This window comes from Scomber japonicus, chromosome 12 (assembly GCF_027409825.1).
Source record: "Scomber japonicus isolate fScoJap1 chromosome 12, fScoJap1.pri, whole genome shotgun sequence".
NCBI classification, from domain to species: domain Eukaryota; kingdom Metazoa; phylum Chordata; class Actinopteri; order Scombriformes; family Scombridae; genus Scomber; species Scomber japonicus.
The window spans coordinates 8,644,912-8,668,354 of NC_070589.1; the positions used below are offsets into that span (position 1 = coordinate 8,644,912).

Consider the following 23,443-nt stretch of genomic DNA (forward strand, 5'->3'; position numbering starts at 1 on the left):
GTCGAGCAAAAGAACCTCAGCTTAAGATATTGACTCATTAATTGTTATTCCCTTTCTCTTCATGTCAGGGAGGTGAAGTTGTCTGTTGTCTCCTATCTAACCAACTCCATCGTGGATCAGATTCTACAAGAGCTCTACACCACTCATAAAACGCTGGTACTGGTAATATCCCTTTACTGCATGACTTCTTTGTAGAACTGTAGAAAGAAAAACAAAAAGTTCTTCCAGTTTCGAGCAGAAATCTGTAACTCTCCAGTGAAGATGAGGAAACATCCAGTGTGGTATTTACAAAGTTGTTTCACCTTGATTTTGGTAAAGTTAAAAAATTGTGTACTAGTATCAGCCAACAGACTGATGTCACACAAATATACTGCATTACTAATAATCCATCTTATTTAAGATGGATTCAAAAAATATATTCACCACAAAAAGTTACAGACTTAAGCTTTAAATTGTTGTAAGATTGATTTTTGTTCCAACTGTGGCAGAAAATAGTGTATATAATACTGCATTCTCTCTAGTGGCCATCAGGGGGCGACTCAACGGACTCTAAAAAGAAGTCCAATTGTATAGAAGTCAATGAGAAAACGACCCTACTTCTTACTTGATTTATTACCCATCGTCTCAATTGCTACTTTCAGGTCTTCTTCAATGCAGCATGATGTTTATTTTGTAAATCATTACCCCATTTTATTTAAATTTGACGATAAAGCAGGATATGCTTTAAGGTGTGGCTGACAAGTTGCTACCATGGCGACATTGGTTAGGTAACGTAAATATGGTGTAACCTCAGATTCAGAGTTATAGCCATTGCAGTAGCCACTAATATTTCACTGTTTTCAGTTTATCAAAGTTAATTATAACATTTTGGTTGCCTAAAGAATTTGGTTATACTCCAGTAAGTTTTACTGATCTTAAGCCAGTTGTCCCTAGCTAAATTTAGCATTAGCATTAGCACAGTCAACCACAGACTATAAATGCATAATACTAACCAAGCTACCAGTTAGTGTTTATGGTCACTTCTCATTATTTCTGTCTCAAAAATCCAAGAAGGGAGTGTCCCAAACTCAAGGCTTCAAAAGGCTTCAGGCTTCAAAATGCGAGTCCACAAATCATTGGGTGATGTAACAGGGACTATGTATGTAATTTTATACAGTCTATGATTTATTCAGTTCAGGCCAATTGAGAAAATAGGTTTTCAGGGACTTTAACTTGACAAAAATTGATTTTGAGGAGGACAAAGATCAAATATGTGGAAATTCAATCCAACTCAAATAATGACACTCAAAAGATCAAAACTCATCCCCAGAGAAATAGGATAGAGTTTGTAGTGACTGGATGTAGTCATATCCTCCATGATTTCTTCTCATTGGTTGGACATATTTTCTAACTGCTTACCAATATGGATATTTCTACAGAACTACTTCAATCGAAATAATAATAGTTATCAAGTTGTCTTTATATCTTTTGCTGTTGCATAATGAGTCCTCAAGAAAAATTTAATGAAATTAAACTTGCAAAGCATGTAGCCCTACAGTCATGACATGACATTGATAAAATGTTTCAAAATAAAGACATCTACCCCTCCAGTCACATTAGTGTAGAGTATTGATTTTCAGTCAGCTCAGAAGTGGCTTGAGAATGCACTTACATTTCAATAACACTCAACAAATCTTAACATGTACTTCAAGTTCAATCGAGTGAGTCAAAAATCAGAACAGTAGCCATGCCATTGGGATCAAGTGCAGCAACTCAATACCATTCTACAATCATTTATGAAAAGCTTCTTCTAACATGTTGGAGGACTCATGTCTTTTCATGTCTTTGACGTTTTTGATAGAAACGTCTCTGGCTATCAAGAAAAGGTTGTACATGTTGAACTTCAAGGTTCTGTAATTATATGAAAAAAGAGGCACTGTTCTTTTTGTCATTGCCATATCAGGATGAAGGTTTAAGTATAGAGCAGCTTTTGGAGAATATTGCGCCGAGAGACAACATAACGACAAGATGTGAGTCTGTTAAGGATGTGATTAGACCCTGCAGGTCCTCCTTTACATATAATCAAATTGTTTAAAGTGAAGCCAGTGGAAAGCAGGCAGAAAATAGATTTCTGGCAATAACAGTGGCTGCCCTGCTCTGCTTTGCATTCATTTCACTGCCTGCACATCTCATTTTCCTCTCCTGTTTTGCTGCAGAGCACGGGTTCGTCCTCTATCATGCCTCGCTTTGCTTTGATAATCACAAACTTGTATTTTATTCATGCTCATCATGCAAACAACCCTATGCTTTGTTTGCAAGCTTCTTGCTTACAAAGGCAGACTCTCTCTTCCTCTGAAACTGTGTTGAAGGATATTGTGTCAGGTGTCGTCACTGTGTGAGTATATGACGGCGCATATTTTTTGATGTTGTCTGTGTGTTGCATCAGCTGCGGCAGGTGTCTCAGGCGAAGCGCTGGGATGACGCCGGGACGGGCAGACGCACAATCAGACAGTCCAGAATAGTCGAGTCGCTGGAATTCCCTGATGAAGACCTGGGCATCAATCTGGGAATAGTAAGTGTCTGATAATGATTATACACACATTCACACTTAAGACAGCCATACGTAACATCACGTAGAAACTCATCTCTGACTATCTAATGGAAAAAACAAAAAACTTTTTACTTGTATACTTATGTATGTTTATGTCTTGAAGAATAATATTAATGAAATACGTGTAATAGTGTGCAAAAAATTCCAGTAAAAGTGCACTGCAGTCTTAAAAAAATATCCAAAGGATATAACACCTAAAAAAACCTGTGTACACAGCACACAATCTAAGATAAAACCTATGGATAAAACCACAGACATTACTTGAGCACATTAAACACTCCATAAAGTAAAAATTGATGAAAAGGTCATTCTGCTCACTGTTCTCTGTGTGTGTGCCACCATATTGCAATTTTTCTGTTGGTAGACTAGATGGATCTTGCTCAAGTTTCCAATGTGAATTTCTGACTTGAATGACTGTTCTGTTGCACTCTTATGTGTCAGAGTTCTGAGTACAATGGTTTGCAGCATTAATTTGTTCTTTCCTGTCTAGTAGTGAATGCATATTTTGAAAGTACTAATGTATTCAGACATCTTATGTAAAATCACTGTACACTCATTGTACAATTTAACTCCTCTGACAAAAGGACACCATGGCTATTAAGAAGCGGAGCTCCAGAACCAGGAGGATTCGTCCCGTCTCCACCAGACTGAGTGAGTTCTGCTTTGATTCACAGCTGGCAGCTCTCAAGTGCTCATGTAGCAGAACATTTACAACAATCCTCACAGCTCATTCTACTTTGGAGTGCCATGCAAGCAGTGTGCCGCAAACCATGATTAACTGAGTGACCGTGTCTTAGATATTCAATATAATATTATAAATATTTAGGTTGACTATAGCTTTTACTACCTTAATTCTATCCATATTATTATCCAGTTAAAGTGTATTCACAATAGTAGTGGTAATGACAGTTAATAGTCTCCTCTATTTTTTTGTCTTTTTTTTCCCTCACAGGGCAGCTAATTTGTCTACACATTTTTCATATACTGGTTCTCAATTAGAAAATAAGTTACTATACTTTACATTACTAGTGTAATGTAAGTTCTCTGTAATTAAAGAACACTTACTTAAAACGGATTAGCATGTATAACTCAAAACATGATGTGAGATGAAAATCTTCATTTTTTTTCCTGCCTCGTTGCAGGTCTAGGCGACGAGCCCAGTTCTTCTCCCACCCCCTCCGCTCCACCGCACTCCGGCTCTCTGTCCCACTCGGCATCATGGGAGTGTCTGTCCACCCTTCCCACCAACGGCTCTCCCTTACGCCACGTTACTCACGTAAGGCCACGCCCTCCGCGGAGACACAGAGCGGGGCACCTTCCTCCAGAATCTGTGAGTTAATGGCAAATGGCACAGCGGTGACCTTTGACCTTGTCCTGAGCTTCAGCGGGCAGGAATCAGCTTCAGAGTTACTGTATGAGATGTGATGTTGTGAGCACTTTAAAAATGGTTTCTGGACTCTTTTTGCAGTACCTTGTTAAGAAAGTTGTTATTGTGCTCTTGGCATCACAGTGTTATGCTTAACTGCCCTATTTTTGATCTCATACAGCATGAAGTTCAGTAAGTGTGTTGCCACAAAAAAGCTCAGAAAGGTTTTAGAGGTGAGATAGTTCTGCATAGTTCTGAAGGTTTTCTTTAATCTCTCGACTGCTTTGTTTGAACTTGTGTTATTCATCTTGTTTTCCATGCCAGCGGCTCTTTCCAAAAATAAGTTCCTTTTTAAAGTAGGAATCTGTCGCATGTGTCTCTGTGACTCAAATGTTGATCATGCACAGTCATCTCCCAGGGGCTGCGGGGCGGCCTCTAACGTAGCAGCCTGTTTGTTTTGAGACTTGGTAAAAGCTTTTTTCTAAATCGGTACAAACTCAGTTAGAGCAGCATGGTGAGGAGTTGTTTTACAAATAGACTCATGTTGGCAGTGGGTTTGGTTTTGCTGGCCAGCCATTCCAAATGATAATACCTTTTGTCAGCCTTTCAGCTTTTTGTCGACACGCTGGATTGATCATTGTTGTTCTGTTATTCTATCCATTTCCTGTTTTGTGTGTGTGTGTGTGTGTAGCACTGCTCAGAGAATGGAGGAGTCAACATGCTGGAGGATGGACTGCCTGATTTCTACAGCAAGAGAGTTCTCCCTGACAGGTAGCTCACAGAACCCGTTTTTTTGTGCAATGATTAAATATGCAGTAGATACCTCACTGCAACACTCACACACTAGAGTGAAAGTATAACAATTAAGAGGACTACACTCTAAATCTGGTAACCTGATATTTTATTCTTAAACATCTAACAGGGGCGTATCCAAGGAGACCTACGAGAGCTTAATCTTGTAATTATGTGAGACAGTTCTCATTAGTATGAGACAATTATCTCTTAATGATTATTAGGAGATAGTTATCCTTTAATTATGACAAAAGGATTTAAGTATTGATGTCAGGTTACCAGTCAAAGCAATGCTTGTAAGTAGGACATGGGGCTGGTGGATTACTCCAGTGACCCTAAAGCAACGGATTAAATGACTGATAGTTTATGAAAGGGCGCACCCACAGAGAATTATCACCCACTCTCTAATAATCAGTACAGCTGTGTATCGGCTCACATTTCGCTTCCGGTTTATGCACGTAAGCATGAGGTAAAGCTTATTTTTCTTCTCTTCTTGTCTATTTTTGTCTGAGCGATTCCATAACGCAGGTGACCCACACTCTGTGCTGTGCTTGAATGCATCTTGTGTAGATGTAGGTGGAGGACTGAAGCTGCTGCTACCCAACATATATTGTGTTTGTTCTACAGAGCATGTTAGCTCCTCTTTAGCACCTTTCATCTCGTTGTTTTGGTTTTACAACCGACAGCTTTACTGTTTTTGGCTACCTGCCCTGCACTTAAAGGCACCATGTGTAGTTTTACAGCACTAGTATTGCTATGGAGCATTGTTTTCACATTTGAGTCCCAGTTTTATTTGTTATCGTGTACACACAAAAATAAATGCATGCATGCACACAGGCAATGCAATACATATGGATATAAACAATGCGGGTTTTAAATTTTAATGTAAATGGGGGTTTGCTAATGTTTTATGAGGAAGGAAATAGATTCAGAATGTTGTTAGACCTCAAGGATAAAGACGATGCGTTTTGATGAGTATCATTGAATGTAAGCAAATATTCCATAGGGTACCTTTAACATCTGAAATCTAAAGTTACTGAGTAGTCAGTATCTGCTGGTTGTGTAAATAGGCAGTTGTTTGTTTACAAGTTAATTATATCAAATTAAAAGCTGGTAAAATACCCCCCCCCCTTTTCCACTGCCCACTGCAGATCTAAGTAGGTTATGATGTGCTTGTCACCTCAACAATTATTTTAATTAGTTGAATAATTAAAGATACCTGAGCTGTGTTAACACATGAATGATAGAGCCATGTCCGCATGTCAGTGTCTACCAAAGCCTCAAAGCATGAAATGATGGCAAAAAGGGTCCTGTCCATTCTTTTTCATCATAATTATGTGATAGTTTTCTCATGATTATAACAAAGATGTTCTCATTCTGAAAATGTTTTCTGATAATTAGGACATTTTGACTTCTAATTATAAGATATTAAGTCATAATTATGTGAGATTGAATTAATAATTTGAAGAGAACGCTGCTGAATGTGATGTGCTCAGTATAATTAAAACGGATGCCTTATCTCTCTTCCATCACATTGTATTGAATTGAAGAAGATAATTCATGTTGCAGTTCATGTAGAGAAAATTGAATGCTATCAATCTTTTGACTGCTTAACACGTATGTAGATGCATCAAGTTGTTAACTGCATACGAACATATGAATCAAGTCATTTCACGCCAGTATTTTTCCTGTATGAGATTACAATTGATACTACATGCATTAATAACTATCTATACCTATTTAATGTCCTCCTCCTATAATGCGTTTGTTCTCTCATGACATACAGTACAATATTATATAAATGGAGAATGAACAACGTGATCCAGAAGCACTCAGGCTCGAGACTTATGTCCATAATATAGTGGAGAGGTTCCATTTGCACTGAATACAGGCCTCATCTGTGGCTCTGTTTATTCAATAACCAGAACGAATTCCAAGATATAAAATAAATCATGGTGTTTACTGTCAGAGTCCAGCCTCTTGTTTCCCAGCTAATTTTTCTTCAGACTATACAGCGGTCAAGCAGAATTGTTGCTCTCATTTTTCTGTATAAGAAACTCTGACTGTTTCATATACTTTTTTATTAGACCTGTGGTGAAAAACAATTATGTTGTGTAGAAACAACAACAGCATAAGCTACAGCATTAAGATACATTTTGAGATATACTGCAAGTAGCTACAGCAAATCAGGGAGGTGAAGTCAATTTCCCTTTTCCAATTATTGAATGTGTACTTGTGTGATCAGATAATTTTCAATGTATTTCTTTTTATTAACTAATTTAATTCCAGAGTACATTGTTTTCAGTGGCATGATGATGTGACAGAACACCGAATTCCCTTAAAGTACTGTATTTAATAGTGAGCTCCATGATGATTTAATCATTTGGCTCGCTTTAAAGTGGCTATAATCAATATCTCTGAGTGTGTGTGTATATATAGTGATGAACCCATAGATAATTGTCACCTGACTCTGCATTTCCCTTCAGCTCAGTGCAGAATTTTAGTGTCTTTCAGCTTTGGTTTCTTGGCCCGCAACTTTAGAATTGACTGACAGCCTTCATCTGCATCATTTTTGGCAGCAAGAAGCAACTTTTTTTCTCCTAAAAAGGCTGTAAAAGCCCACTTCAATCAGCACCAGACGGCGGAAAGACAAAGTGAAGCCAAAAAGCTAGATATCTCCCTCAGGAGTTGGTGGAGACCAAAAACAGAGCTCAAAGGAGGGTGCTTATTGTAATTATCAACCCTAACCAGTCAAGGCAGAATGTCGTCCACCTAGAGCCCGCTTCTGCTTATGGTTTCTTCCCATTAAAGGGGAGTTTTTCTTTGCTGCTGTTGCCAAGTGCTGCTCATATGGGAATGTTGAGTCTTTTTAATTAAATTAAAAAGTACAGTCTAGACTTGCTCTGTTTGAAAAGTGCCTTGAGATAACTTTTGTTGTGATTTGGCACTGTATAAATATAGATGAATTGATTGAACCATTTATTGCAGTTTTAAAGCAGCACTTTGAGAATCTGAGTGAAAGCTTCATATTTTACAACATAAAAGTATAACCGTTATTAGTAAAAAGGTACATGTGTGAAAAAGCTACAAACAGGGCTTTCATTCCATTATCAACAACCAAGGCTACTGCTATAGATAGAAAGATAGATGGATAGTGTCTTGAGATTTCAAAGGAAATTGCTTGGTTACAGCAGCTAACACAAAGAAACACATCTGTAACTATCCAGAGCCAAACTAAAACCTTGGTAGGTAATGATAGTACACTTTAGGTTAAAGCTTTAAGACAGTTTAATGATGATTTTGACACATTGTGACTCTGTTTTTAAGCCATTTGTTAGCAACTTCTGTAGACCATAGTTTAAAAAGGCAGACGACACTATGTCCACCCAAACCATATGAAAATATTAGTTCTCAAACAGTTGAAAGGCCATATGGAAATGTGTGCTTAATGCCCACTAGCCCACTGTTAAATACTGCCAGAAATGGTCTGTACAGGCCCACTCACTGTAAAGTAGCTTGTTATTGTCAAATGGTTCATTAGCATAAGTAAAACATGTAATGCTGTTAAAACTGAGACCAGGAAGCCAATGATCATAAACAGTATATAGAATGCACTGATCAATAATTAGTGGTTGGAGGCTGATTGCATTAACAGTATAACTTTGACCACGAAAAGTCCTCAAACACTCATCCAGCCCATTTGTCTCTTTCCGTGCTTTACCAATAATCTTTCTCTTCTTCCTCTCCCCTTCAGTCAGCTGTCATCCCTCCATCAGGCCCAGTCACTGAGGAGGAAGAAAAGACGCAGCGTGTTGTCCATTTTCTCCGGCTTCCGCAAGAACCGCAACTCCACCATCTCCAACCAGGACTCTGAGTAAGTATGCAGCACAGGGTGGCTGAGAGGAAGGAGGGGAACAAAAGAAGCATTTAAGTGCACCGACCCTGAGAATGAGAGGGCTGTTAAATTAATCCAGCGCCAGGCATTAACGTCACATCATAGTTTCATAAATATTTTAATGGAAGAAAATATTTAGCTGTCTTTTTTCCTTTGGTTGGAATTGATTGCACTGCCTACATTTAAAGCCGTTGTTACATAATGGCACCATAGGCAAAAAGCAGAAAAAAGTATTACAAAGGGGGGGGGGGGGGGGGGGGTGAATTATATTGATTAATAACTAAGGGAGAGGACAGCACTCAATGAGAACTCTTTGAAAACCTTACTGTTAAAAAGGAATTACATAGTTGCACAAAATAGAGAGAAAAAACAGTCAGCTATGCATTTCAGCTGAGGTGCTTAAATATTGTACATAAAGAGATTGTGGCAAGGCTAAAAACACAATAGCCTCTGCTGGTTGAAAAGGAGACTGAGTTACACAATTAAAACAGCAGTGTGAAAGAGAAGAATCAAAGAGCAGATGACTAATCTTAAAGCCAGCTATAGATACAAATGGCTTCTTTTATTTTTACGTTTACCATGTTTTAAAGTGTCTTTCATTAAGATAGTTGCTAAGCAATCAATGAGCTTGTTGCAGCTTTCTCTTGGCTGCTGTCTACATTTATTTCTTTTGTCCTTTTAAGACATTGCAGAGTGTGTAGGAAGTATAAAAGCATCTGCGCCAAAGATGTGTACACCTGCTGCCTTTTCAAACTGGTGGCATAGGACTTGCATGTCTGTACTACTACTGAGCAGTATAGTCCTAGAAAATTGTAATTAATTACTCTTTTTTTTAAGTAATTATATTATCACTAAGCACTATCACTAATTTCTTTACTTTGCTTTCAAACAGCTCAAAATCTTACCAATCATACAAACTGCATTTTATGTAACATACAGAAATAGAAGCTGAGGCGTTTGTGGTAGGAACAGGCAGGAAACAGTTTGGATGAATTCCCTCAGCTGATTCACACACCCTCCAACTCCGAACTAAAACCAGCATCAGGTGACTACTAAATGTAGGCATATCTATGGCTATTGTTATCAACCCTCCATTAATCCCTTTAAGACAGCCAGCACACCAAAGAATGGAGCTTCACTTGGATTAGTAATTGAAAATGTAATTACTGAATTTCAAACTGTAACCCTTTACACTACTTGTAACAAAAAGAAGTCATAATATTACTGTAGTACATTACTGCTCAACACTGGTAATATATTAATACAGCAAAGTAAGTCAATATGAGGCCAAGTTAAATCACCCAGCACTTTCTCACATATTCCCAGGCCTCTCAGGTCAAACGTCAACCCCCCGTAAATTTCCTGAAATATGACTCACACATCACATTTTTCACATGTGGCTGTCTGTCCATCCCAGCAGCGCCTCAGAGAACGTCTACTCCATGATTCAGCACACTAGGGATGGCGGGCGGCCAGAAAGCACTGTTCCTGGAGCAAACGGGACCATGCCTTCACCCAGACCCATGCAGGGTGTACCTGTGCACGGCATAAGGGCTGCCAGCCCCCCCTGCCTCATCCAACGACAGGTACAGTCTCAGGGAACACATCGAGACCTCCCTTCAAATAGAAACCCAAACTTTGGACTCCTATGATAGCGAGCAGCTACTGACACCGAATCCCTATCAGGGCTGATGCTCTATATTGCGAACTCTGACCTTTGACCTTTTTGAAGCGTAAAGACACTTCACTGACAAATTAGCCCACTATTAGAATTACTGCCATGTCTTCTTCCTGCTTCCAATCAAACTCATAAACAGAGATCCAAATTACAAGTTTTCACATGCAACAACACAGCACACAGTTGCCTGCTGTGCCCACCACCTGCTATTCCCAGCTTTTTTTTCTGTGATGGATTTATCTAGCTTGTCTGAGTTGTGGAGGACTATATGGCCTGTTTTAAATCTCTGCCTAACCACACACACACACACACACACACACACACACACACACACATATCCACATATATAGAGTCATCCAAATCCCTTTGGTTCACAAAGAGTAGAGTCCATGGACCGTTGCTGATCCTTGAGGGGATTTGAGGACATCCCCAGCAAAATGAGGGCTAATTTAATTTAGTTTTAATTGGATTCACTTAGAATGATGCATAATTGTAGCTGTCACTCTCACCACTGTTACCACCAGACTAGACCTCTCTTATCTCTTATCATATGAATGTATGTGAAGTTAAATATTTTACTTCTTAAGATTTCAGGAATGTCCTTTACCTCTCCCCAGTCCACAGACCTGGTAAGTATGGTGTACAGCTGCATCGGGGCTGAGATCGAGGACTCGGACACAAGCAGCACCTGTGACTTCAAAGCGTTGGACCAAGACGCCGACAGGTCGACCACCATCTCAGATGCCCCCACAGATACCCGGACTAACGGCCACGTGGTGTCCTCCAAGCAACAGACGGACAGACAGATGGAGACGTGCAGGCAGGAGAGGATCGTACCACTGATAGATGCACGGCCCGAGCTGGAGGAGGACACGCAGAGTGGAGTCTTGGCTCTCTCTGGGCCAAGACCAGATCCTCCGCCACAGAGCACCAAGCCCAGTCTGTCTGTCATGAGGCAGAGACACCTGCAGGAGAGTTTAGGTACTGCAACTGAAGTGGAATTAAAGGTTCTATGAATCATTGTGTAATTAACTGTGATGCCATTCTGTGACTGCTGTAAACAAATGATGTAGAGAGCAGGTTGTCTGTCTCATCTAATTACATAGTTGTTGTTTTTTCTTTGCTCAAAATATAATATTCATTGGCTGATGTTAAAATACATCATATGTTACGGTTCTAAACTGAGCCATAACATGATCCACAGTGATATATTTTTACATCACTGTTTATAATTAAAACAGACTGGTGAAAAAAGCTCATAAGAAACTATGTGAAGCAGTCACAAAACTATAATTAGGAACATTAGAAAAGGACTGTTAAAAGACCATTTGTTAAAGACAGGTCTGTTAAACAGTTTAATGAGAGCTCCAGTATAAAGGTGGACATTGATTTGTCTGACTATTGTAGAGGCCTTTAGAGATTAAAGAGCCATTGTTAAAAGGCTGCTGTTAGTTTCCAGTTCAAACTTTGTAACAAGCCAAAAGCTCCTCACTTTCAAAAACTCTAGAGAGAAAGTGGCTTCAAAGGGAATTAAAAGATCAGTACGTCAACCAGAGGCCGGGACCGACTGTTTCGTGAAATCAATTTGAAAAAATTTGAAATGGTGAAACAGTACAGGGATGTTCACTTTTCTCCTCTCATTGAAAATCTTGCTGCAATATGTGGACAACGAACAAGGTTTAATTGTAGCTTCTGCTTGTGATGAGTTGTCACACCTATTTCACTGACAACCCATCAGAATATGCAAAAAAACAGGTGGCCAACTGCCTGCATGAATATATCTTTTTTAAAATCTCCCTTGAGGTCGTAACACGCACTTAACATGGAAACTGTTACAGCAACTCAGTCTATAATTATAGGTGTTGTATTATTTTACTTGATATTTCCATGTTTGTGAGAGATTTAATCCCTAGTTGAACCAGGGCTAACATTTCCAAGTACAGCATGCACACCAAATATGTGCTCCTGCTACTTGTCAGCGATTTTGTTTAAGGGCTTTCACTTCTTTTTGTTATATTGTTTGTTAGACTGTGTTCTTTTTTTCCAGAAGAGGCAGGGAGGCTGGAATTAGAAGAGGACCAGAGTGAAAGAAAGCGTGAAGAGAAGCAGAGAACACGAGGGCCAGAGGGACAACGTCCTCTTATTCCCAATAAGGTGCGTGTAATAGGAAAAAGTAACAGAAGACACACTTTTTTTAAAAAAGCCTTTACTTTAAGTCTGCACAATGCATCACATAACTAAACACCCATGTCCCACTCTCAGCCCAGTCTAGACCTCTCCAAAGACAGGATCTCTCCGGAAAAGGTCAAGGCATCTCCTGAAACCTCGCCCGTCAGTCCAGGTGAGGAAGGATCCACTGATCAGAGGGGTATGCCTGCTACTGACTCCATCATACATGAGGAGGAGACCACAGAGAGGAAAAGCCCAGCAGCATCTCCTCCAGATCCTGCTGTCAGTCAAGGTACGCTAACAATGTTATTTTACAGCAAAGAACAGTAAATAGTGGTAGGAGCTGTGATGTGGTAGGTTAGTAAAAATGTATGAAGTGTTTGACCCCAAAAATCACCAGTCAGTCAAATCGAACGGGTGGTTCTTTGATGTCTTTTTCAAATAAGACACATTACACTTTTTCCTCTCTGTTTAGCTATAGTTGCCAACCTGTTCAATCATGCTTATTACTAATGTCAGTAAGGGCATAATATAACACAATGAGATGATGATGATAATAATAATGTTACCTGTTCCATCATTAGATGAGGAAGGAGGCCGTAATGGATTTCCAGCAGCATCGCATCACACCAGGAAGTCCAACTCATTTGACATAGGTACTGTGTGTATGACAGTGTGTTTGTTGCTCCCCTTCTAATGTCCACACACTACATGATGTCCACCCAATATGCATGCTGTTCAGTTATAGTATGTGAAGGCCTCTTGCTGTTTTTGTTCAGAATCTATAACAATGGCTCAAAGTATATTTATTTCTTTATTTTATCAAATAAAAAGCAGCACGAGTCTCTTATTTGATGTCCTCCCAAGCCCGTAGTGCTTTGCTGGCTGTTTACGGTATTACCTGCAACCCCTTCTGAGTTCCCGTACCCCACTCTATGTGTGTGTGTGCGTGTGTGTCTCATGCCGTTTCCCCCTCAGGCATGGAACGAGACAGCCCCTACGATCTGGAGAGATCTTCAGATCGCAGATTCCCTGTGAAAAAGCCCTGTTTCCCCCAGTACAGAAACAGATCTCTGGACTGCCCTGCCGGGACCAGGTGTATGTATCTGTTTCCCTTCCTGCAAATGTGTGTGGTATGACAGCAATGTGACGGGGGGGGGGGGGGGATTTTGAATTAGCCTAAAAGTTTACAAAGTTGATTCACTTCCAAAAAAGTTATACATCTTAACTTTTGGAAAGACTCAAGTATGTGTAAACCTTCTCATAACCCTGCACATGGATGAGTCATACCTTACATATTGAACGCATGCTTGTTCTGGTTATTCAGTTGACGGCTGACCTGTGAAAGAAATCATCAATTACAATTTAAAGACGTAATCTGGCTGGTTTCCAGATCCGTCTCATTGCAGCTGGCAGTCGGATCTGACACTGCCAGGATAAGTGCGCTATTAGATGAGAACTTCACTTATTTCAGAAATAACGACCTTTTATTGCACCCTGCTTTAATTGGAGCTGAGCTTTAACTGGATCTCCTATTTGATATCATGTTCCATTATTGAGATAATTGGCAGCCATGTTTAGCTGATTCATCATCACTTTCTGCTCCTGAACTGCTTGGCATTGAATATGAAAAAAAACCCTGAAGCTGTGGAATACAAGGGGGCACTAATGACATAGCAAAACCACTGCCAATTACCTCTGTAATATGGAAGTATATATCAAAAAACCTGCTGCAGGGGACTCAATTACTATCACTCTGAGAATAAGAGGGTTCACATATGTCACATAGTGCCATAAAAGCCTGTAATATAGAATGTTTGCCTCGTCTGGTTACATTTTCCACTGACTTCACTTTTCTGTACACATTGAAAATGAATGAAAGGACTGTGTTAGAGTGCTTATTGTCTCTGTTTGTAGTGAATTATATTTGCTCCTAATGCTAAGTTTGGCAAACTTGAAGCTGGATCAGTTCATTTTTTTGGCCACTAGTGTGCAGCGTAACACTCATGATATACACTTACCTAGCACTTTATTAGATACCTGTGCAATCTAGTGCAATCTAATACAATCCAATACAACAACTCTACCATAAATCTACTTTTACGAAGCTTATACAGTTTCAGAAAGGTGATAATTCTACTTTCTTGAGGTCTTAGTGGGTGGTGATGGTGGTATCCTGGAGTGAATCATATTTAAAAGTGATCCTAATATTTTGGCCAGCCCATTATCATACACGAGTGGCAAAATATTTGATTTTCTGACAATTTTGACAAAAACTGAAAATGTTTAAACTTTGAAGCAAAATGAAGAGTGAATATCCAGTGGAACAAAACTTTAAATAGGTGCTAATGTTGCTCCATATCTGCTGGATGTGTAAACACTACAGCATCAGCTTCATATAAGGAGATAATACACCCACTAAAGCAATTTATTAGAAACACATGTGCTGTCTGATGCAATCCAATACAACATCTCTGCTTTAAATTTGACTTTTGCAAAGCTTAAACATTTTCAGTTTTTGTTGACATTGTTAGGATGTCTAATATTTTGCCACCCTCATGTATAATAATGAGGTGGCCAAAATATTAGGAATACACACACAACATTTTTGACATAATTCACTCCAGGAGAACACCATCACCCCACAAGAGAGTAAAATTATTACCTTTTGGACTACATCGACCAGAATTGAAAATTTACAAGCTTCATAAAAGTAAAATTTAAAGCAGAAATATTGGATTGGATTGCATTTGATAGCATATGTGTTCCTAATGAAGTTCTTTACTGAGTGTATTATCTCTTTATATGAAGATGCTGTAGTGCAGGGGTCTCCAAACTATTCCACAAAGGGCCATGTGGCTGCAGGTTTTAGTTCCAACCAAGCAAGAGCACACCATTTGACCAATCAGCTGTCTGAAGACTGAGATCAGCTGATTAAATGAATCAAGTCCTGCAGAAAACCTGCAGCCACATGGCCCTTTGTGGAATAGTTTGGAGACCCCTGCTGTAGTGTTTACACATGAAGCTGATATTTAGAGTTTTGTTCCACCTGATATTCATTCTTCTTTTACTTCATTGTCTGACAAAAATATCTGGCTCATTATCTGCTAAATGCTATTTCCACAGATTGGATGCTAACTCTGTGCAGGGCAGGTTGTGTACAGTGGGTTTATCAGAGATTTGCCACTAAAATACCTCCTGCTGCAATTGCAAACAAGTTAGGACAAGATCAGAAACAAACAATGATCCAAAATAGACTTAACTATGTTCAACAGCTAGCTGATGAATTTGCATGTTGTTTAGAACTGTGTAAGTAGCACACAGTGAGTTTTTAGAGCTTTTTCCTTGGAAAAATGTTGTTGCTGCTGCTATAAAGGCGGGAGATGAAAGTTTGCAAGCTGTGAAACCAAAATAATTAGCTAAAATATGCTAAGACGTTCTTTATAACAGAGCGACCCCTTTCAAATCACACTCAGTCATTCCAGCTCATTAGTAGTATAAAAACCATTGATTAGTTCAGCTTCTAAACTCAGGTCCTGACACTGTATTTGCTTATTCAGATTATGAAAGCCCCCACCTCGGTAACAGAGATGCATTATGACGTCACCAGCGGACCAGGAGAAGTTTGCTGGAAAAGAAAAACTGGAACACGGAGGACTTGAGAGAGACGAGCTTTTAAGAACTGTGTGGATCCAACAGCTGCTTTTTTTTCTCTTTTTCTTTTTAATCCATGTAAACATTTGTTGCTGAAAATGCATGTACTGTACGCTCTCTGTTTTTAACTGGTCGGATTTGCTGTGTTTTTTCTCAGGCATAATGGGAGTTCTCACCTGCAGTGCATAAAGTACCTGGCACACACACACACACACATAAATATACACACAGACACACACACACACACACACACACGCAGAGTAGTTCAACGTCTCTCCAGTAGTCTCATGAACTGTTGTTTTTATGCATTTGTGCAACATCATTTGAAGCTATCCTGTCTCCCTGTCTTTTACTGACAATCTGTGACAACTAGAAGTGAGTTTGTACTGTATTTATTCTAATGGAAGATGTACATACTGAATAGAAATCTGCACTAACCATTGTGGTAACTCTACCAGTTAACAATCATGTTTTTATTTGTGATAATTCTCTCATTTGATAACCGTGTTTGTAAGTATGCTTTTACTGTATGCTGATGTTGACGATTGAGAAATGTGTTACCATGCACTTAGCACTCCCATCTCTTCAAGAGTATTTAAGTCAGTCAGTGGATCACTTACAGGTTGAATCTGATTTTGCAGGCCTGAAAATGAGTATATTTTCTAAAAATGCTTCTATGAATCAGAATAAATAAAATTGACTTTACAGAAGGAACTGGATGATTGAAAGTTATTTTTGTGATGCGTTTATGGGCATGTTACAAGTTCTGCATTTGTATCTAAATCTTCACTGCTGTAATATAAGGGTCAAACATTTTCTAAAGGGGAATTTCACCAATTTTAAGCATAAAGGTCAATTAACGTGTCATTACGGTTTAACCTTTTTTGGGGTTTTTTGTTTTTGTAGTATCATCTCTCCTGTGGCTCATAAGAAGCTTTCTCAACACCCTGATGATGTCACGGTGATTGGATTGGTTAGCCTGGGCTCAGTGTGGAAATTGGAATATGTGGCAGCTTCCCAGACAGGAAGGGTTTAACTAAAAAAGGTTGCATTATGGGAAAAATAGTATCCAGGGTGTTGACCCATATTAAAGTCAGGACATTTCAGCTTCTGTTTCTTCAATGTTATTAATTCCTCTTTTAAAACTCTGTCTCATGTGATTCACCCAACTTTATGTAGGCAGACTGCCAAATTGGTAGAGGAGCTCTCTTTTAATTGGAAACATTTTAAACAGTGGTCAGGATTTAAGGGCCTAAAAAGATGCTGTTCTTGAAATGTCAGTTGAAAAGTCATCTTAAAAAAAATGTAAATTGACTAATTTGTCTACATGAAAAAATACCTCTATAAAGGAGCTTGTAAACCAGATAATCCAAGGAAAGTCATGACTCCAGATGCTATTTTTTAATTTAGGGCCAGTTACCGCCTCTGAACAGTAGATGGCAGCAGAGACTAAGAGCTTCTCCATCCTGCTCACTGTTCCACTGAAACCACCAAGTCCTGATGCACTGTCACCACAACTGTAAATACCGGCAGCAGCCACTGTCTCTGTAATAAATCACAGCAGAATATATATGATGATACAGATGTTAAGATGTTGATTTTAGCAGATGAGATCACTTGCTGACAAATCAACAGGAGACCTGCTAATGAGCAAAGATCAGCGCTTAAGTGAGAGTGTAAGCATGCTCATTAATTATTACTGTCTGGCATATAAACAGCAGATTAGGCCTATAGGTTACTGCTCTGTGATGCATGCAACTACAGGCCTGTTGGTTTTGTGACAATGGGAAGCTTTAATTCCCTCCATACAGTCACCTGATCTCACATGCTGTCAGGAAAGATCACAGACAGGGGTGTTGCAGTCACCGGATAAGCTATGTTAATTCTCTATGTATCTTTTCTTTCCATACACCATATGCTCAGCTGAATGTTTCATTACAGTATGTGTAAACCTATACGCGGCTTACTCATGCATTCAAACAATGCTCTACTAACTAAACAGTGTGTGTGTGTGTGTGTGTGTGTGTGTGTGTGTGTGTGTGTGATATATTATCTTAGGGTAATGCAGTCTATTCATTTTGATGTGTATCAGATGGGAGTCTGTGTGAGGTGTGCACTCAGATATCTGCACGTTCGCATGCTCGCTAATTCATCTCTGTATTTGTAGAGAAGTGTGTGCTCTCTGTGCACAACACCAGCAGATGGGTCAGCAGCAAGCCCCTTGACTCGCTGTGTCAACAGTGGCAGGCTGGTAATGAGTTTATATGAGCCACTGTGCTCTGCTGTGCACCAACTGAGCAGCACAAAAACAGGTAACAAAGCTTGACCATCCAAGAGTTTTTCTCAATGTGATAGTTTAGAGAGAGAAAAAGGATTTGGGGTTTCAGCAGGCTTCTGTTTCCAGTGTACGTGACACCACACAAAAAGAGGATTTCAGTTTAGTCACAGCCATGGTGCAGCTGTTGAAGTGGGAGACCTCCATGCAAACATACAGTGTACATGCGTGTGCTATATGATGTGTGTTGTATGCGTATAATCTCCATCCAACCTTACAGGAACTGTTTTATCTGAATGCAAACAAGCAGCATATATGAGACTGCCCATTTAAATCACATATGTCCTTCAACCATACACAGTGATGAGTGGACTTTGGTAATGGGAAGCATGGATGGGAAGCATATGGCCTGAATCCCAGCCCCTACCTCCATATGCAAAACCTGGCTGACAAAACCAGTGCAACTGAGCATTCATGATTCATATGACTGATTATGAAAACTACCTTTTCTGATTTTTGGAGGCAATAGTAATATTATGAGCAGCAACATGGCGATTTTCTGCTTTTGTTTGTGCTGCTTTGCTTTAAATCTATTTTTAATGTTCATGAGGGAACCGGAAGGGGAAACAAAAAGATTTCTATCAAGCTTGAATAGTCTGCAGCTGCAAGGAGTAGAAGGCTGAGTGAAATGCAATGTTTTCAATATAATAGTTGAGTGGTGCTTGCCATGTGTAAGGACTTGAGTCACGTGACTTGGACTTGAGTCTTGAATGTGGTGACTTTGATTAATGACCTATGACTTTGCTTGTACTCAGAATGTCTGGATATCATCATAGCAGTAAGAAAATCAGCATTTGTTGCCCGTTAAGCTAATGTTTGTTTAACAGCTCTACCAGATGATATCTCCAATTATCATATTTACATAAACAAAATAACAGCTGGCATCATGCAAAACATTTTTTCTAAGAAATTTAAAATGATTATAATACAAACCAAGGCAAGCCTGATCATTTTTGCTTTTAAATATTTCATTCAGTTGTTTTTTTAATTGCTTTCCAAATATATTGAAATATTTAAGGATTTCACAGCCATGACTTAAGATTAACTTGAGACTTGCAAAACAAACATTTTGTCCCACTTTTGGAGTAATTAATCTTTTCGATTTATTTTTTAAATCCCTGTTTAATCTTTAATTCTGTGGTAGCCTCTTCAAATTACTTGTTTTATCCAACTTAAAATTTGAAAAATCTCTTTTTTTTGCAAAGATGTCAAATGATCTGCATTTTTACTTGATGCAAGACTTACAGGTACCTTCCTTTGTATCATGGTACTGTAGCATCATCTGCTGTGGACAAAAGCAAGTAAACTCCTCATGGAAAAACTGCTTCAGACGTTGGTTATAGCTTCAAATGTTAGTTAGGGTTACAGTAGGGATTCCATGTCTGAGTTATAGAACTATAAAGATCTATAAGTACTTTGATATATTGGCGTTCAAACCTCCAAAGGGGCTAAAACTATAGATCCCTCCCACAATAATCCATTTATCTATTATCTATTATGTCAAGAGGAATGGTCATCATCAATCATGACGTATTTGATATATTTCCTCTATTTATTTGCCTTTTCTGTCTTTCCTTTTCTTTCTTTTCATGTTCCTCCCTCCTGACCATCTGACTGAGGGTGTTCACACTCAGTTCAACTAGTCAGATTCTGCCATTAAACCAATCATTTCATTGTTGTGAAATGTTAATAACTGTTCCTTTTATCTGCTGCTGTAATTTCAGTATCAAATCAATGCCACCCACCCATTCCTATTCACCTCCAGTTTGATCTGACTCAGCTTTCCATGCATCCTTGCACAGGGCTAATCAGAAGTCCTATTATATATTCTATATATATTCAGCTCTTCCCCTCTTCATCACCACCAGTGTCTAGACTTCATTGAGGGCATATTCTATGTAAGGTTCATGGTGTGACTACCCCCTCCCAAAACAGATGACCTAATGTTGGTGTCTAATCACAGTAGACTCCTCATATATCTCTTCAATCTTTCCTGTTTGCACAATACACAATATCAAATTAAATTAATTTAGCTTTTCTGGAGCTTTTAATTAAAATCTCCCCTGATTGAAATACAGCGTTGTACATGAAGGGTTGACAAATGCTGCTAATTGGTTTTCAAGCTAATATGACCTCCCAAAAATCACAATCACATCAAGGCACATCACTTTAAACTCCATACACTTTACTTTAAATCAACTGAAGCAATCAACCCATAAACTTTACTGCTTCTGTGTTCCTGGCTTGGCTCCCTTTTATTCTGCCTTTAGAAATATGACGCACAACAGAGCGGCACACACTTAACGGATTCCTCTGGCTCCATCCTGAACACTACACGGCTCAGACATCTCCCACCGACGCAGCCGTCACTTTGTTTATCCTCAGGTTTATAAAAGGCCTCTATTCAGTTTGCCTCCATCTTTACGATCTGAGGAGGTGTATTTGACACTTTCCACGCCAGCCTCGATGGAAGCAGTCATTCATCGCCCTCTCCTTCCTTCTTGATCTTAATGTTCTTTCACTCTATTCCTCTTTCTGCTCTCTCTCTCTCTCTCTCTCTCTCTCTCTCTCTCTCTCTCTCTCTCTCTCTCTCTCTCTCTCTCTCTCTCTCTCTCTCTCTCTCTCTCTCTCTCTCTCTCTCTCTCTCTCTCTCTCTCTCTCTCTCTCTCTCTCTCTCTCTCTCTCTCTCTCTGTCTCTCTCTATCTCCTCTGTACCTGCTTGTGTTCTGAAAACTCTCATAATACCTAGCTAGCAATTAGTGGAGATTAAAGCTGTGTGTGTGTGCGTGTCTAGTTGTGCTTGTACGTGCGTAGGCGGCTCAGCGTGTTTGTGTGCTCCTCTGTCGTCGGTGTATGTGAGTGAAAAAGAAAGTGATAGTGAGGTCAGCGCGGCAGGAGCTGAGGCAGTGTTAGATTTAGTAGGAGTGAGACATTTTTGGAGACAACAAATACCTTAAGGGAGAGATGCCAGCTTAGTTAACCATGTCACAGAGGGTGGTTGTACAGTGAAGAAGCATCACATGGCTAAAAGTGTGTTAACAGGTGGACATTTCATCCATATGTAATTTTTGTTGATTCCAATACAACAGGCAATGAGATGCTGCTATAACAGATGTTGAGAATTTGTTTGTCAGTGGTTAACCTCATCAGTGGTGCTGAGGAGTCTGAGGATGGATTGGGCTGAAAATGTTTATTGAAGCTTGGCCAATACACCTTCTGGTCATGATGCCACCACAGCTCTGAAGATCCTGTCCTCCATGGATGGTCTTTAAGCCTTCACGGATAGTACCGCAAATACTCTATGCCCATAAATGGTCATATACCCAATGCATCTAATGGGATTTGCCAATTGGTTCGTTATTCTACACACAAGGAAACACAGTTACACATATATTCGGTCATATTCTCTGATCTTGGGTTCCACAGCAATGCTGCTCCACCATTATCAAAGTGACTCCGGTTTTCCCCAAAGCAGTATGTGTCTCAGCCAAGATGATAGTGCTGTGCTTCCAATTATTACTGATATTTTGTTTTTATTCAAAGCACATTGTGTAGCCCCTGTGTAAGAAATGTGCTATATAAATAAAGCTGCCTTGCCTTGCCTTGTCTTGCCTTGCCTTTACCTCAAGGCCCATGCTTGACCTTAAATTCCCTAACAGATTTCACTTTTTGGAGAAGGCATTCTCTTAGATTTTGGGATCTTGCTACAGCGATTTACTCTGCAGGCACAGGACAATTAGTGAGGTTGGCTACTTATGTTCTGAGATGAGGCCTGGGCTTCTATCAATTACTCTTATGAAAGCCAATTTCGTTGTATAGTTGCTAAGATTGAGGAATAAGACACATAAATCAAGCAACTTAGATGTACCTACAACAATTTTCAAGAGTAACCTTCAAGAACAACTCTTAAGTGACAAGACAGAGACAAGCCAATAAATCACATCTCCATAATCTAAAGCAAATAGAGAATAAGTTTTAAAATGTTATTCCTAAAAACAAAGTTTGTTTTATTTTTACATAAAAAAAACATATTTTTGTTGTTGTGGGCGAGATATCTCCATGAAATCTGAATGCAAATTTGTCATCTATCCATAGACCCAGGTATTTACATTCTGTAATACTCTCAATAATGGATCTTTGTATCGTTGAACTATGAACATTTTTGCTATTGTCATTGTTACTTCTGGCCTAAGAGAAAAACATAAACTTGGTTACACAGAACAAGTGTCAGATCATTAAAAGCTTGGAGAATGTCAAAGGCAGCTTTTCCACAGCAAAGCAGAGTCTGCAATACACTACAACATCATCTGCATATAAATGTGCATGGCAGTTATTTAAAAAGATGAGAAGATATAATGTATTCATTTATTCATTCATTTTCCAAATCACTTATTCTGTAGAGGGTCGCAGTGGGGCTGAAGCCAATCCCAGCTGTCACTGGACCAGAGGTGGGATACACCCTCGACAGGTCGCCAGTCCATCACAGGGCTTACATATAGAGACAGACAACCATTCACACTTATGGGCAATTTAGAGTGACCTTTAACCTAAGCTGCATATTTTTGTTCTGTGGGAGGAAGCCGGAGTACCCTAGTACAACCATGCAGGCACGGGGAGAACATAGAAACTTCACACAAGGATATAATTAATGTAAATTGTAAAAAGAACTGGACCGAGGACTGAGCCTTGTGGAACACCTTTAGTTATCAGTATAAACTTTGAAGAAATAGTTCCCAAAATCACAAACTGTTGTGAATAAGATTAACAGGTAATCCAGGATCCATGCATAAACCCTTGAAATAAAACCAATTACCTAAAATATGTCAAAGCCATGAAGAAATGAGAAAAAAATCTGAAATGGCAAAGTTCTGCTGTGATGATAGATGCAGACAATATAAATGCAAAGGAAAGTGAAAGAGAATGCCAGCATTATTATATATTAAATGCAAGAAGAGTGTTGTAAC

At 39.2% G+C, this 23,443-nt stretch overlaps 1 protein-coding gene across 1 annotated transcript in view; it reads left to right on the plus strand.

Annotated features, from left to right (window-relative positions):
- carmil3 (capping protein regulator and myosin 1 linker 3) overlaps window positions 1–23,443 on the plus strand; it is a 95,780-nt gene that overhangs the window by 66,337 nt on the left and 6,000 nt on the right. Inside the window, exons 28-39 of the mRNA XM_053330646.1 lie at window positions 69–156; window positions 2,426–2,551; window positions 3,175–3,241; window positions 3,733–3,920; window positions 4,648–4,727; window positions 8,503–8,622; window positions 10,061–10,229; window positions 10,939–11,302; window positions 12,369–12,475; window positions 12,584–12,782; window positions 13,075–13,146; window positions 13,469–13,586. Of these exons, the coding sequence (XP_053186621.1) occupies window positions 69–156; window positions 2,426–2,551; window positions 3,175–3,241; window positions 3,733–3,920; window positions 4,648–4,727; window positions 8,503–8,622; window positions 10,061–10,229; window positions 10,939–11,302; window positions 12,369–12,475; window positions 12,584–12,782; window positions 13,075–13,146; window positions 13,469–13,586 (1,698 nt within the window). The remainder of the gene's footprint in view (window positions 1–68; window positions 157–2,425; window positions 2,552–3,174; window positions 3,242–3,732; window positions 3,921–4,647; window positions 4,728–8,502; window positions 8,623–10,060; window positions 10,230–10,938; window positions 11,303–12,368; window positions 12,476–12,583; window positions 12,783–13,074; window positions 13,147–13,468; window positions 13,587–23,443) is intronic.